The sequence below is a fragment of the Nyctibius grandis genome, chromosome 22 (assembly GCF_013368605.1).
Source record: "Nyctibius grandis isolate bNycGra1 chromosome 22, bNycGra1.pri, whole genome shotgun sequence".
In the NCBI taxonomy this organism is placed as follows: Eukaryota; Metazoa; Chordata; class Aves; order Nyctibiiformes; family Nyctibiidae; genus Nyctibius; species Nyctibius grandis.
Genome location: NC_090679.1, coordinates 5,856,840 through 5,871,523, shown reverse-complemented (window position 1 = coordinate 5,871,523; position 14,684 = coordinate 5,856,840). Strand labels below are relative to the sequence as shown.

General features: G+C 39.0%; 1 protein-coding gene across 6 annotated transcripts in view; it reads left to right on the top strand.

The window, feature by feature from the left end:
* The window catches only part of FBXW11 (F-box and WD repeat domain containing 11), a 76,742-nt gene that overhangs the window by 13,195 nt on the left and 48,863 nt on the right, over positions 1-14,684 (top strand). The window contains exon 1 of one of the 6 annotated variants that reach the window (XM_068417215.1): positions 3,538-3,603. The exons of the other annotated variants lie outside the window; for them this stretch is intronic. Within the exon in view, the coding sequence (XP_068273316.1) occupies positions 3,553-3,603 (51 nt within the window). The 5' untranslated portion in view covers positions 3,538-3,552. Of the gene's footprint in view, positions 1-3,537; positions 3,604-14,684 lie in introns of those variants that run through there. 6 annotated transcript variants of the gene reach the window in all.

The following is a 14,684-nucleotide window of genomic DNA, read 5'->3' as shown; positions in this document are numbered from 1 at the left end:
TAGAAACTGATTTTCAAAAGCAAGGATATTTTTGCCTTAAGAACAGAATTTCCCAAACTATAAACACACCAATAAATTTTGATTACTTAAATTATCTTGAATAAATAAAATGTGGTGAAAAATTCCAAGTTTTAGAAATACTTTATAAAACTTCCAGCAGTAAGGCTTGGTTATGTAAATGCTATCATTTATAATTATGACTTTGCAATATTTCCATCGCTGGATATCAAAGGTGTGTTAACTCCATCAGGAACACAGGCTATAGTCTGTATTCATTTCTTGAGCAATATATGGTTTGGTTTTTGTTTTTGTTTCTTCTAGGAGTAAGAAAGTGTGAGTATTTCTGTTTGGACATAATTCTTAATTTCAAATGCACTGAAATTAAGGGTTTCTGGACATTTTTCAGTGCTTTACCAAAATATCAGTGCTGTACACCTACGAGAAGTACAAGGTGAATAAAACCTTTGGATTGTTCAGGGGCTGATAGGTTTGGGTTGGGTTTTTTTTTGGTGCCTCTATCCTACAAGTTACCACCTACCAAGATGATTTATTGGAAGAACACTGCTGCGTGCTTTACTATTAATATAAGAAGTTCTTAGCATCTGACCTTTAAAGACATTGAAGCATATTCTTTTTTTACTGATACGACTGAGAATTTATAGTTTCGAATGCAAACGCAAGCATTTGCGTAGGTTTGTTAAATTTGAGATTTAAATCTTCAAACGTAATTCCTGAGGCTGGACCACCAAAGCAGTTCTTTGTGTATAGAATTACAATCAATTATATAATAATAAAATCAATGTATTAATCTTTCCGGACATAAGGCATCTAAAAGATCAGCATGAGGGTTTCTCTATTTGTCTTTATTCTTTCAGCATCATTCACTCCTTGCCATGAAGCTGTAAAGCCCCTCTTTCATCTGCTCGCTCCTCCCCTGCAAGTAGGTGCGTTCAGATGAACACCCAGCTATTTTAATGGGAGTTTGTTCTTTAAAATTTGAGTTTCGATTGGCCTTATCTTAGGCTGTACGGTTCTGCTGTCTGCCGGAGGGATTGACACTGGCTTATATGTGCATTTAATATTATACTTGTTGGCCAATGTCATTTTCCCATTCCCAAACTTTATTAAAAGTGCTGCAGCTCCCTGGGATCCTGACAAAAGGCAAGTGAAAAGTGAAGGCATAAGCTCAGGTTCTTGTTACGCAGAAATTAAATCTTTAGTACACTATTATGCTTTTATTTATGACAGTTCCTGTGCAAGCAGGGTCAAGAAATAGCATGTCCATGAAGTGCACAAATACTTGCACATTCCTGTTTTAGTGTGAAGTAGAATGCAATATTTAATTTGTAATATTGTGCAATATCATTGCTACAGCTAAGTGTCCAGTGATTTTTATAAATCCTTTTATTCAGGGTTTCGTAACACTGTGGAAAGGTTTTTGTGTGGCTTAAACTTGTCATGGAAATGGCCCCTGTGTCTAATGTAGTTTGAACGAAATTAAAAATTTTTCTCAAGTTACCAATATTTCTCTTAAGTTCTTAAAATTCTGCTTATTCAGCTCAAGTAGTTCCTAAAAGAAAACACAGTCTAATAACCTAAACCAGTGATTTTTATCTTATAATTTGTGGACTCTTGTAGGTGTAGATTCATTAGACAGGTTATAAGCACAGTTTGTACATCTTATCTGAAAATCTTAGGAGAGAAATTTGTTGTGTTTCTTGATCAATGACTGCTACTAAGTGAGGTGAGCAAAATTAAAATTTTTACTGGTCCTATATGTTTAAAAATGCAAAAACGTATTTGGGCTTTAGTAAATAGCTGCAGTGATGCACTGAATTTCGATGGTTCAGTGTTATGGAAACACCAGTCAGGTATTGTGCCAAATAAGATTAAAAAATGAAACAGATTAGAAAGGAAGTTTCTTGACTTCTTTCTTTTGAAGGAAGAGCTGTAAATGGTCTATAGAAGATCCTGCATCTTCAGTATCATGATCAGTGGGTTTGAACAGTACGTCCTATCTTTCTTTAAAAATACAGAAATCTTTTTTTTTTTCCTGGGGTCTTGTTGAAATTAAGGTAGTTTCCCTAGTGTCACTGGTTGACTGTCTTAGAAAAATTCTGGGCACTAAATTTCAAGTGTTTGTGTGAGGACATGTCAAAGTAAATTTATTGCAGAGTAGTTATATATATATATATATATATATATGGGGTTAATTACTTGATAGCTAAATGAAAAATCCCATTTCTCTAATCTTTAAGAAACTTTTAATAATGGAAAACTGATTTATTTTGATATTCAGTCTTCACCTCCAGTTATTCCACTTGGTGCAGGATTTTTCTTTTAAAGATTTGGTGTTTTTTTATAACTAAATTGGAATCCTGTGTGAAAAATACTGAAAGCTCTGTCCGTGCCAAATTTTAGAGCTGGGTTTGTGCACTGCTTGGTAGTGAGGAATTGAATCCTTTTCCCTAACTTTATCTGATGGTTATGTAGTGTCTGTACTATTCTGTCCTTAAAAGGAACTGTGAAATAATATCATTGAGCTATAAAAGGTTTGAGGAGTCTGTCTGCAGCAAATTTCTTCAGCTTCAGAAAAGAAATAAAAAGGATTTCCAAACTTTTCGTTACTTCTAGTTTCAGCAATGTGGAGACTGGTAGTTAAACTTGGTTGTTTCTGGCGTGGGTGGTGGTACAAGTAACAAATGTAGTTAGGGTATAATTGGGCTTTAGGATACCCTCAACTGATAATACAAACTTTTTTCCCCAATAATCCATTTAATCAGGATACTGTGCATCTTGACTAAGCAGAACTTGCTCTTGCAATTTGAACTTAGCTAGATGTTGTTCCTCTCTAAAAAATCCTCACATTTTTTGGTTGTGTCAGTATCCCAATCCATAGACTGTAACCTCAGAAGTTAATGTCAGCTTTGCTGTCAGAATAAATCAGCACAAATTGTTGGAGAAAGTTGAGACAGTGCGGGGTGCCAGCGCTTAATTACCGAAGCTCCTCCAGGTTGTATTCTAAAGACTTGCCACCCTAATGAAAAGCTCCTGCACTCGTGTTCCCCGAGGGTGACTGCAAAGGTAAAAGCCTCGCGAGCAATTACGGCCAGGCCAGTTTGCTGGGTAAGGCACCTTCCCCCGCTGCAGCAGGACTTCTTTTGTCAGTAGCAGCGTATGGATGCATTGCTGAGCTGATGGAGCCAAACTGTAACAACGCTGGTACTACTGGTAGTAAGTTCTAATGTTCAGCTGGGCACTAAAGCCAAGCGGTTGCAAATGAGGAAAATCGGCTCATTATCCTTGCTAGGACAGAGGGATGGCTTATTTTTTGAAAAGGATCTTCAGTGGTTATTTTACCCTTGGCCGCTAACCTTGTGATTAATGTAGAAATAACATAGATAAGTACCCACGTTAACGTACTAATGAGTTGCCTGCCTTGAGTGATTTGTTGTGGCATCTAACTGCTTCTTCTCTTCCTTCCTTTTTGTCACCCTGCAGTGTTCTGTGCCAAGGTCTTTGTGGCTAGGCTGCTCCAACCTGGTAGAGAGCATGTGCGCACTGAGATGCCTGCAGAGCATGCCCAGTGTCAGATGTCTCCAGGTGCCTTTCTTCTTTCTTGTTGTAAATGTTATGCGTATGCTGTTGAACATTTGTTAAACTCTCAGGACTCTTGTTTAAATCAAATTGTTAAGTCTGCTAAATGTTTTTTTGTGCATCCTTTGCTGAAATCTTCTACTTAACTGCATTGTAGGAGTGAATCTTACGAGGGCTTTCTGTGCAGTAGGCTCTCGCGGGGGGTGGTGAGCTTTTGTGTTTTATTGCCTGTTTACTGACGTTGTGATATAAGTAGCATAGTCATGCATGTTGCCTGCTACGTTTTGCTTTCTCATTTAATTTAAAAAAATAACATAACGAGCTTTGCCATTTCTCTTAAATTGCAATGAACTGACTAGCCTGTACTATTTGTGTGATTTAACTTAGAAAGGATAAGCTTTTTATGTTCTGCTAAGCGTGGTCCTGGTTATAGCCTTACGTTACAGCCGTTGCGCATGTTTGAATGCAGAATAGTTAGCATGGAGTCCTGGAGCTCTTTGGGTTACTCTGTTAATTTCTCTTAACTTTTTTAAAAAGTGAAGAACCAAGGGATGGGGGCTTGCTCTGCATAGAAGACCACTAAATCTCAAGTTCTCTGTTGTTTTTCTTCTAGTAAGCTGTTGAAGCTGAGCCTGCGTGATTTATAGATGGGGAATTGCTGCTGTTTCTTCACTGGTTTGGGAGGGGTTGAAACTGATAACAAGGGAGATTTTGGTACCAGTTAACAATTTTGAACTCCCAGGGTATTTACCTCGGAAAGAAAATGTGGAACATGTGTAGTAACTGTGTGGCACTTCCTAAAGTGTTTCTGAATGTAACATTTTTAGCAGAACATACCTATTATTTAATATTAGTATCTCTTATAATAGCGTTATCCAGTGGTTCAGTCATTCACGTGTACAAAACAAATACTAAAAGAATTGCTTTTGTGAATGAAAACTTAAGCAAATGGAGTTTTGTTTGCAGTCAGTCCATTTGAGTTCAGACACTGGATAACATGAATGTCTTGCCTTAGAGAGCAACTGTCTATTTCAAAACCTCTCCTCTTGCCTGTGAAATGCGGCCACTTGAGCTCCAGCAAATTTGAGTTTCAAAATTAAAAATGTCTTCAAAATTTCTTCTAAAATACAAACATGTTTTTCTGTTTGAATGCTTTATGTTTCCAATTTTGAAATACTGTTCAAAAAGGGGAAAAAAAACCATGACCAAGGTAAAGGTATAGATGGATAATGCAATTTTATAGAAATTGTCAGTACATCATGGCCAAATAATGGTTATTGTAGATGCTTATAGTCATGACAGGGCAAAGTCACAGGGGCTTGGTGTCTGTCTTGGGAATACTGACAAGATAGTTCTGATATAAGGTCTTCCTGCTCTCTTTCCCTGATCCTCAGCATTCACCCCCTCACTAGAAAAATAAAATAAAACTTTTTTTCAGTGGGAATTCTGAAAATTTTTTTCTCCTGGGACCTAACTTGTCAGTGGCCAAAGAGCATCTCAGAATTTTTCAGCAAGCGGTCATAGCTGGTTAGTGATGGATAGTGATGTTGGGAGTAGGTTGGGTGGAGTCTGGTGGGATGGGCCAATAATCGTTTCAAGGCTTGTTAACGAACCCTGGTGAGGGATGTGAGCAGTGAGTTTGAAACAACATGAAGCTGTTCTTCAGTGCAGACCTGGGGTTGCAATCCTACATTTTCCTGATTAATTTTTTTGCCTCCTCTCTACTTGACTTCTGAATTTGTGACTTATGCTTAACTATTTAACAGTTTGGGACCTATTTCAGGATAGGAGCAGTTTTGCTGTTAATAACTGCCTTTTAAGCGGCAGGGGTAGATCTTGGTTTCATGGGCTACAAGTCTGGGGGAAGGCTAGCTGCAGGACTCACATGCAATGAATTTCAGAACGACTCGTCAGGCTAAGGGACTCCTTAACAAGCTCAGGTTCCCTGCTGCAGACAGGGAGTGCATCTCTGCAAATACCTGGTTTGGGAATTGCAAGGACTCCTTAATTATGAAGCTGAGAACTTTATGGCTGCCTCCTCAGTTTCTTATAAATCAGCTTTTTGGAAATTTCTCCTCATGGCAAATGAACTGTTTTTTTTCCCCAACTGAACTTTTATTAAAACTATATTACAAACAGAGAAATCTATGTATTCAATTGAAATAATAATAAACCTATTTATATTGTGAACCCTTTTTTCTTTCTGTTACAATATCTGTCAGTAGGTACATAGTAGTTAACTGTAAATTGAACAGGTGAAAGCTCAGCCCAGGCTGGGTGGTGGATTAATCGATGCAGAATACATTGTATTACAAACTTCTGTTGATAAAACTGATTGCAGGATAAAATACAAACCAGTTTGTTCATGAACATACTGCTTTAGACACAAGATTTTTGGAAACCTGTTGTCACACAGATGTGGTGTCACATAGAATTAAAAACCATCACTAATGCAGCTGTTACGTCAGGATGTGTCACTTGGAAGAATTTCTCAAACCTGTATTGTTTTCAGGAATTGTTGCAGATCAGTCAGCTTTCACGAAAACCACGTTTGAAGTACCAGTTAATTTGTGTAGGCTTTTTGCTCCAGGTGCCTGTAGGAATTTAACAATTCCAGAACATTTTTAACTCTATAATAGTAACAGCTAACAGGGTTAACAGATTTTAGTAATAAAGTGCATCACTGCAAGGACAACCATATAGTTCAAGCTGGCGGGATTGCTTTGGAGCTGTCGGGAGCTCAGTGTGTGGACAGAAACAATTTTGTGTGTCCAGCCTGTTGCACTTCAGGAGTTACCGAGGAGGGATTTCACCAGGGTGTTTGGCCCCTCCGCGTGTTGCAGGGTTTGTGCTTTTCTGCTGGCTGCACCCACCTGATGGGTTGTTTAGAGAATAAGAGGGATAACTGTCCGAAGCAGATACCCATGGGGCACGCTGCTTGGTAAGGTATAGAGAGAGTTTTGTTGATTTAAATTTTGTTCCAAAAATAAAGGCTTTTTGTTTTCTGAAATCTGATTTTTTTGTAGAACTGCAACCAGGAGTAAAAGTTTTTGAATCTTTTAGAAGCATCTGTGGGAGATCTTTTTTAAAAATAGGTTCTCCTTTCAGGCGTGTCACTCAGCGGCGCCCGAAGGGGAACCTGGAAGTGAAAGTGGCACCAGATGCTTTTCCCCATTTCTTATTTTTGGTATCATGACTTGCCCTACATCGTTTCCTGAGCTATAAGCCCACATGTAAAAACAGGTAGGGCACGTATGCCAGGACATCTTTGTTCTGTAGCACACATTCAGCTGGCGTAATGATGATTAATAGGAAGTTTAAGAAGGGAAATACAGCAGTCCTTTGGTGATTCACAGAAGTTGTCTGGGAGCTTTATCTGTAATCTGTGTGTGTTGTATGTGTAGAGTAATTAGTGAATGGACCAGAAAGAGGGGGGGAAAAAACCCTAGCCTTAAATCTGGAGCCTAGTAGAATTTCCTCAGGAAGCTCTTACTCAGTGCTTTTTCAAACATGTAGGCTTCAAGAGTAACCTACGGTCAGTCTAAAAGAAGAAAGCAGAGATTGGGTTTACTCTTGCCTTTCCATGATGTTGTCAGCAATCATAAAACCTAACTAGGCTCTTCTAAAATCAAGCTGTAACATTGGAGGAAATATCCTCTGATGCCAGTGGATTGGAGGTGGTGTTCCAGTTCCCTACAATTAGTCTAGTTTTGTATTCTGTGCTTTTTCTCATGCAGTAAAATGCCTTCATAGTTCCTGTAGTTTACTGGAGAAATATTTCCTTTCTGCATTCTGTGAGCTGTTAGTGAATGGAGAAGAGAGATAATTTATTAAAAAGTATTTATTCCCACTTGTGGTACTTGAAGTTTGCTCTCATCTATTCTGATTTTCAGCGTAATTAATATTATTTAGAAATTGAGTCCTTGACACTTATCACTTGTTATTGTTGTATTGAAAAGCATACGTTAAATGGCAGTTCATAATACTAAAAACTACTCTAGATTCTGAGGCCTTATTTTTAACCATTTAATTATCTTTAATAATGTTTTTGTCCCGAGGAGCTTACCATTATGAACACACTTGGATTCAAATAGCTACTGTTTTCATCCTCTCTTTGATATGGATTTGACTGCGAGATTAAAAGCATACTGGTCTCTTATTTAGGCGTAGAGAAACCGGTTCTATTACCAGTTGTGTAATGGAGCCATATGGATACATCCCCTTCCGTAGTTTCATCCTCGTGAAGCATTGCAGGGGCTTTGTACGTATTTTGTCACGCTGATTTGGGAGCTGGCTCCAACAGCGCTGTCACGCAAAGAGAACCGGCCGGTGTTCTTAGTTCTGTAAGTAAACATCTCCAGTGTGAATTGAAGACTAATCGTTAAACAACAGAAGTACTCAAACATCGCTTTGAATTATTGCATAATGTAGGATGTGATGAAATAAAGCTTAGGGAATACATTATTAGATAGATGTAATTAACCTAGTAATCAACCGACTCTTTCTTCCTTGTATTCAGTTACACTTTTCCTTGACTTTTTTTTTTTTTAAAGAGATCTTCATATCTCTCTTCTAAAACTCTGCTTAGTTTTTTTTCTTGCTTATTTAGACCCCCCCAATAGTTGGGTTTTTTCCTACACCTTTCCATTTATTGTCCTTAAAATTTTCAGCTTATTTGTATGTAGTGTCCTGCTCTTCCTTTTACGTTCACAGGTGGGGTATGTAGCTTGGAAGCTTTCACAGAGCCCTGATTCACTACAGGAGCTATGAACTTCTCACTTCCAGAGCTTCCAGGGTGAGAAGTTGACTTGTTCCTCCAGAGGCCAGATCTTACAGTTCACGTAGTGGGTTTCTCAAACTTGAAGCCACCCTGACTCCTCCCAGCCCGTTCGCCCAGCGGTCCGTAGGCGTGCGATAGTGCACTTCACCTGTCCTTTATCCTTGACTTCTGCACAGTGGGGTGTCCAGCTCTACAGGTTTTCCTTCATCTGCATTTTCATTCTTACACTGTGTGTCCTAGTGATGGACAAGCGGTAGGAAGGTGACATTGACTTAGTTCTTGCCAGTGTCATTCCTGCTTATAGATTAAGACAGGAGTGTATTGATTCCATAACTGGAAGCTATCTTCACAAAAACGTGGTCTTAAAAGCCTTCTGAATTGGCCAATTCATAATTTATTACTGTTCAGAAGAACTTACTATTTGCCAGTGGCAAGTGCAGTTCTTCAGCATTAGGGTTTTAACATTTATTCCTTACAATAGCATTCCCTGCAAAGGAAATTATTTGTTAGCAGTAAGGAATCTCAGTGCTATCACAGCTGAGCTGAGGCACAAAGAAGGAAGTTTATCTTTCTGTTTATTGATAAGGTACAATTTAGCATTAACTTGCTTAAGCTTCTGTTTGTTATTCTTTACTAATTTTGAGCTTCTGATGGTTGATGTTTCTATTCAGATACCAGAAGGAAGTACAACAACGGAAACTACAGTTGGAAAAAAATGTATTTGAAAACTAAGAATTCTGATTTTTTGACATGAAAACTTCATCTGTTTTTCATAGTACAAATTCAGACACAAACATACTGCAGTATTCTTAAAATGACAATGAGTGCAGTAGATGCATTCTGCTAAAACCTTTTCTATGGTGCATGAAATCACCAATTGGAAAATGATGAATAGCCTGTCGCTGTGTAGTCTGCATCCTTTTGAAAATGTTATTCTTCTGTGCAGCTGCTAAAATGAGTTGTCATAGCCAGATGACTGCTTTTCTGCTTCTGTCAGGTTTGAACTAGTTTACAAATACTTTTTTGACATGTTTTCTGATATTTTGCCTCAAAACAGTGGAACTGTTACCATTTCTTTTTGGAAACAGTCCAACAGGTCCATTAAAAAGACATGTATATTTGATTCCTTTTCTTTAAAGGAACAGAATGTTCTCTCCAATATCTGAAATATTTGTTCTTGTCCCCCTATTTTAAGCATACTTCTTTCTGAGACAGAGCTTTAAAGCTAAGCATAGTATTGCAGAAGCAGTTAAAGGTACCCATGCAGTAGGCCTCTTACCGTTTTGTGCACTGAGATGGCCTGAATTACCCAGTCTGTAGATGGGATGTAAAAATGTCCAGTTTTCCCTCTGTTAATCAGCAGCAGTGCTTCCCAGTATTGTTCGTTCTTCTGGCTGAAGCTGGAGTCTCCTCTCAAAATTAATAGCAGTTTGGGTTTTGTTTTCAGCAGTTTCTCATAATATCTTTTTTTTTCTTTCTTAGTATGTGTGTGTTGCAGACTCTGAGGACTGATGTGACAGCTCCATTTGGTGTTAGTTGCATATATTGCAAGTATTTTGCAAAGGGTAACATTTCTTTTTACCATTTTTTTCTTTTCTTCCCTTGTGCTCCGGTGCCTGGCCATCCTGGTGGTCTCTGCCAGACTGCACTCCAGCATCCCAGTGTATTTCTTGCAGTGGAGAGCCCCAAACTGGGGCTGGTACTCCGGGTGCGGTCTCACGAGAGCCCGGTACGGCTCTGGCTGCAGCAGCTTGTTGTGGTGATTCCTGATGGCGTGGCCATGGCGTGTTGCCAGGTCTAGGCACCAATAGGATAAGGAAATGTAAAATGCAGGGATTGGTTTTTTTTCCAAAGCATGATTTATTATCTGAAGGAAAGTGTTATGATAAGCACTTTTTTCGGTCATCCTTTGTGGCTCTGAGTGCTTTCAGTTTTATGACTTTAAATATTAACTAAGCCTGTTGTTTCTTAGGGGCAAGGAGAGAGACCTTCTCTTTGTTGGGTCAATCATACTGTTTATTTTCAAGTAGGAGAGAATGGTTACTTACTAGATTACTTTAAACTTTAGCAGTGAGCTGGTATTGAGCTATGAACCAAAGCTCTTCCTCTTTCCTTAGCTGAGGAGCAGAAGGGTGTTCCCTGATGGCAGAAGACTAGCAAATGGAGTAAATATCTGTAAGTTTTGGTTCCTGATTTTCCCCAGACATGACGCACATCAGTCACTTGTAGCTGATGATGACTTCTGCCGTGTTCATTCTGGGCTGTGGTAAGTGTGCAGCAAATGGCGACTGCGAGCTGGGAGGCGAAAGGCAGCCTGGGAAACCGCTTTGCAGGTTGGGGTCATCTGCAGTGGCCTCTCCAGGATGGGGCTCTTTGAGTGCTGCCAACCAGTGCTGCCAACCACTAACCTTTCTTCTTGCGGGTAAACGGTTTTGCTGGTATAAACAACTTAATACATACAAGTGCTTTTTTTGGACTTTGTTGGTTTGGGCAGGTTTTAGTGAGCAGTAAGGATCGTACATTTCATCCCCAAGCTGCAAGCTTGCTTGAACAGAAAAAGGACTCCTTTCAGGAGCCTGCTTCTCTTTCTAAACAGCTTTTCAAGTTGTTTCACCTGTGGCTCTTAGTTGGTGGGCAGTTTTCTCACCTTCGTCTTTTCTTCAGAAGTTGCCGGTATTCAAAAGTTAGTAATTTACTTAATAATCTTTATGATAGAGATTAGGAGGAAGTGGTGATATTACTCCCTCTTGAGATACTTCACTAAGGTGGTGTCTGCTGCAGAAGGGACTTCTGAACATAGAAAAAGTAATGTGAGCTTAGAGATCTGGTCCTTATTCCTTTGGGTCACTTGCTAGCCTGCCTTTTGCTGGTGTTTCTCTCTTGTACCATTTAGAGATCACAATCTATCATCTCTCAGACTGGGAAGGATGTGTCCCTAAGGAGTCAAGATCTTTTGGTGATGGATTAATGTATCAACACAAGATACCAGACTTTGCCTCAGTAAATCTAGAGCTGTTGCTTATAGCTGCAAGAGATGAGCATCTTTTCAAACATAAATTTATGTTCCTCGGAAAAGCTAACACAGTCACCCTATGGTTAATGTGTTTCACAAGTAGCGGGCATGAGCAGTTATTCCTGATACCTCTTATGATGCACCTGCAGAAGACTACAGCTTTGAGCGGAGAGATGTTGTTAGCCACACCTTCGTGTTTGTGCTTTCTCAACCTCCTTTGGAAGAGAGGGTTTTTTGCCATCTGATCCTGTTATGTGCAAAGAAATTTGCTAGGTAATGTGCCTTGCTCTTTGCCTGCCTTCTAGTAGTGCCGTGCTTATGCTGGGAGGGAGTGAAATCTTGCGTAGGAGAGGAGAAGGAAATGCAAAGCAGTCTGTTCCAGGTATATTCGATATAGTCCTCTTCCTTGCAGGTGTTTGGTCTGTTTCCCATGGAAGAATTTTCAAGGAAAGAGGAAAATATAATCAACTATTTCCCACTAAGGTTGAAATTACATTTGTTAGTATTTTCACTCAGCACTGGCAGACTTCTTATCAGAAACATCACAGGCAGGAGGATTGGATCCCTTGTGTGGGGGGAATTAAGCAGCAGTCTTGATACCAGTGTTAGTAATGGTTTTGTTGGTATTAATAGTTCTACTCTGAGAGTCGTCATCATAAGGACGTTTATTTCAGTGTGAAAAGCTCCTGGGGTGCTTAGCAGGCAGGCCATTCCTGGGTTTCCCTGTGCCTCCTTTATTTTCATCTGATGAGTTGTTCTGTAGGTCTTCAATGCTGTGGCAGATGGGTCTTCACGTAGGTGGTTTGGTTTTTGTGATCCTTTGAGATGATGGTAGAATCCAAAGAAATCAAAGGAGGCATCAGAGTCAAGGATAGGACAACTGTCTGCAAACCCAACAGCGGGACTGAGCAAATTTTACCAATACCCATCTGTCAAGTATGGAAGAAGTGGTACAGCAGAGAGAGAAGGAACTACAACCCAAACCTTTTATTACTTTGCATAATATTTCTATGGCAAAACAGTCACGTTTGTAAAACCCCACTACAGAAAGGCATTACTTTGTGGCACAGGATGGGCTCTCAGTGCTTCGGACAAGTGGATTTTACAGATCCTTCAGAAGTTTTAGAGTTGATTTTGTTGTCCTAGAGAAATAACATAGGTTGTCTTCATCCCAGCCTTTTCACTTACTGTGTAAGTATTGAATTCTGTTCAGTGGCTTCGCACTGGTGTTTTTAGAGACTGTCAGCTGAACTCTTTGCTTTTTAGTTTTACGTGTTTTTCTCATTCCTCAAGTTCACATTTGATACAATTTTTGATACAATTATTAAGCCATACTTCAGGGATGATCTGAACTACACTACTAAACCTGTTTTTTTGCATCTATTCCACTTCTTATTTTATTTTTGAATAAAGAAACTTACCATGAAGTGTATGAATGCAAACATCTTCTTACACGTCAGTGGATACTTCAGCTGTTCTTCTTGGATAGAGACTTGGAAATGAAAAATTCCTGTCAAGAAATTTGCCTGTTGTAACTGATAAATGTCATTGTACCAAATGGATTAGGGCCCTGCATTCAAAGAGAAGCTTAAATTTGACAGATAATAGTAAAAAAAAAAAAAAAAAAGAAAAGGGAATTTAAAAAAAATATTAATGAATGACAGTGGACTTAAGTTCTCTCAATATGAGATACTCAGTAGCTAATAGTTAAATGCCCCGCTTGAAAAATCACTTAAACAAGGATCAAGTGAAGGTATCTTTAAGGTTGTATATATGATTGTGTGGCTTGAATGCACACTTGAACTTACTTTGAAACTCAGAGTACTTTTGTCTGCTTTTGAAGGTGTTTGAACTAGAGAATTTTTTCAAGGCATATAATACCGAAAAAATACTTACTGTAATGTTACAGGAATCCAAATGTAATTCTGTACACTTAAGCTCAGGTTGTGAGGGCAAGTGTAATCTGCAAGTCTCAAGCTTGTACTTATTCAAGTAAGTACGTGTTTTGGGAAAAATGGTTAAGAATTAGGCCAAAAGCCTTTGAATTCAGTACCTGAAGAGTAGAAATGCAGGGTGCCTGCTGCTAAGTGATTGTCGTTATTCTACTGTAGAGTCACTTATATTGTCCTGCAGTATCTATTCAATTCTTTTTGAGCTCTGCTGACTTCAAAGTAACCCTTCAGTGCAGCTTGTTGGAGGCAAAAGCTCTTTCAGATTCTGGATCAGGCCATGGAAACCATAGCTGACGCTTTGTGTAATGCTGTCCTTTTGTTCCGAAGTAAAGGAACATACAGCAGTCTTCCTGTTGAAGTGACATCAAACCCAAGTGTCTTCAGAAAGTAAGGAGATAATTGCTGGCACACTGCGGTGGTCACAGCTTTGCTTTCAAGGCTTCGTTGTGCAATATGTTGGTTTCAGCTGTCCCCGGCTTTTCGATCTGCTGCCCTGTGCAACAGCTTACCTCCTTTCTTTTACACCAGTACGAAATGGTGTAACGTAAAGTAAGTCACTGGTGTGATACAGATTAAAAATAATCTTCCAAAAAGATGAACCTGAGACATTGGGCAACTGTTCCTCCCGTTCTGAAATCCTTTTCTGTAGAGTCTTATAATGTGCTTGTTACATTAACCAACTGTATTTTGAAGTTGTAGGGGGAGAAGTGGTGCTGACCTTACAGGTCAGGAGCATTTAGACATCCATTATATAAATCATGTGAAATCTAAATTATCCAATTGCACATTCCTTTTAATGCCTAGATAAAATCAACACTCGAATGCAGGGTGTCTGGCTAACCCCAGGCAAGGCTGAGAGGCTATTTGAAAAAATCATTTGGGTATTTTTTTTTTTTACATCTTGTATTGCTGAAGGCTTTTTTCTTTAGCTGAAGTCAGTCCGCAGCCTTTTTTGAGATAAGGTTTTCTCCAGGTTTTTGGTTGCTTGGATATCAGCAGTTACAAAAACACACTGAAATCGTGTGTAAGCAAAAGATTGTGTTTCAGACAATTAATGAGTGATTAGGATTTCCTGAATAGTTGTGATGGATTGATACACTTTCATGAGTTGCCAAATCTGGAATTGCCATAATTCTTTGGAGGAAAAAAATGGACTTATAACAGCACGGGATTCTTTCTTGGAGTAGCTGACTGGTTTTAGGCTTTAGTTTTATTGAATATTTCGTTGTGGTGGCTACTTCTTCTATATTTCTTTTGTGTGCAAATACCTTCTGTTTTGCAAAAGCAAAATAATTGAGGGTTAGTGCAAATGTATTATTTCGGACTCCTCAGTGTTTTTGAG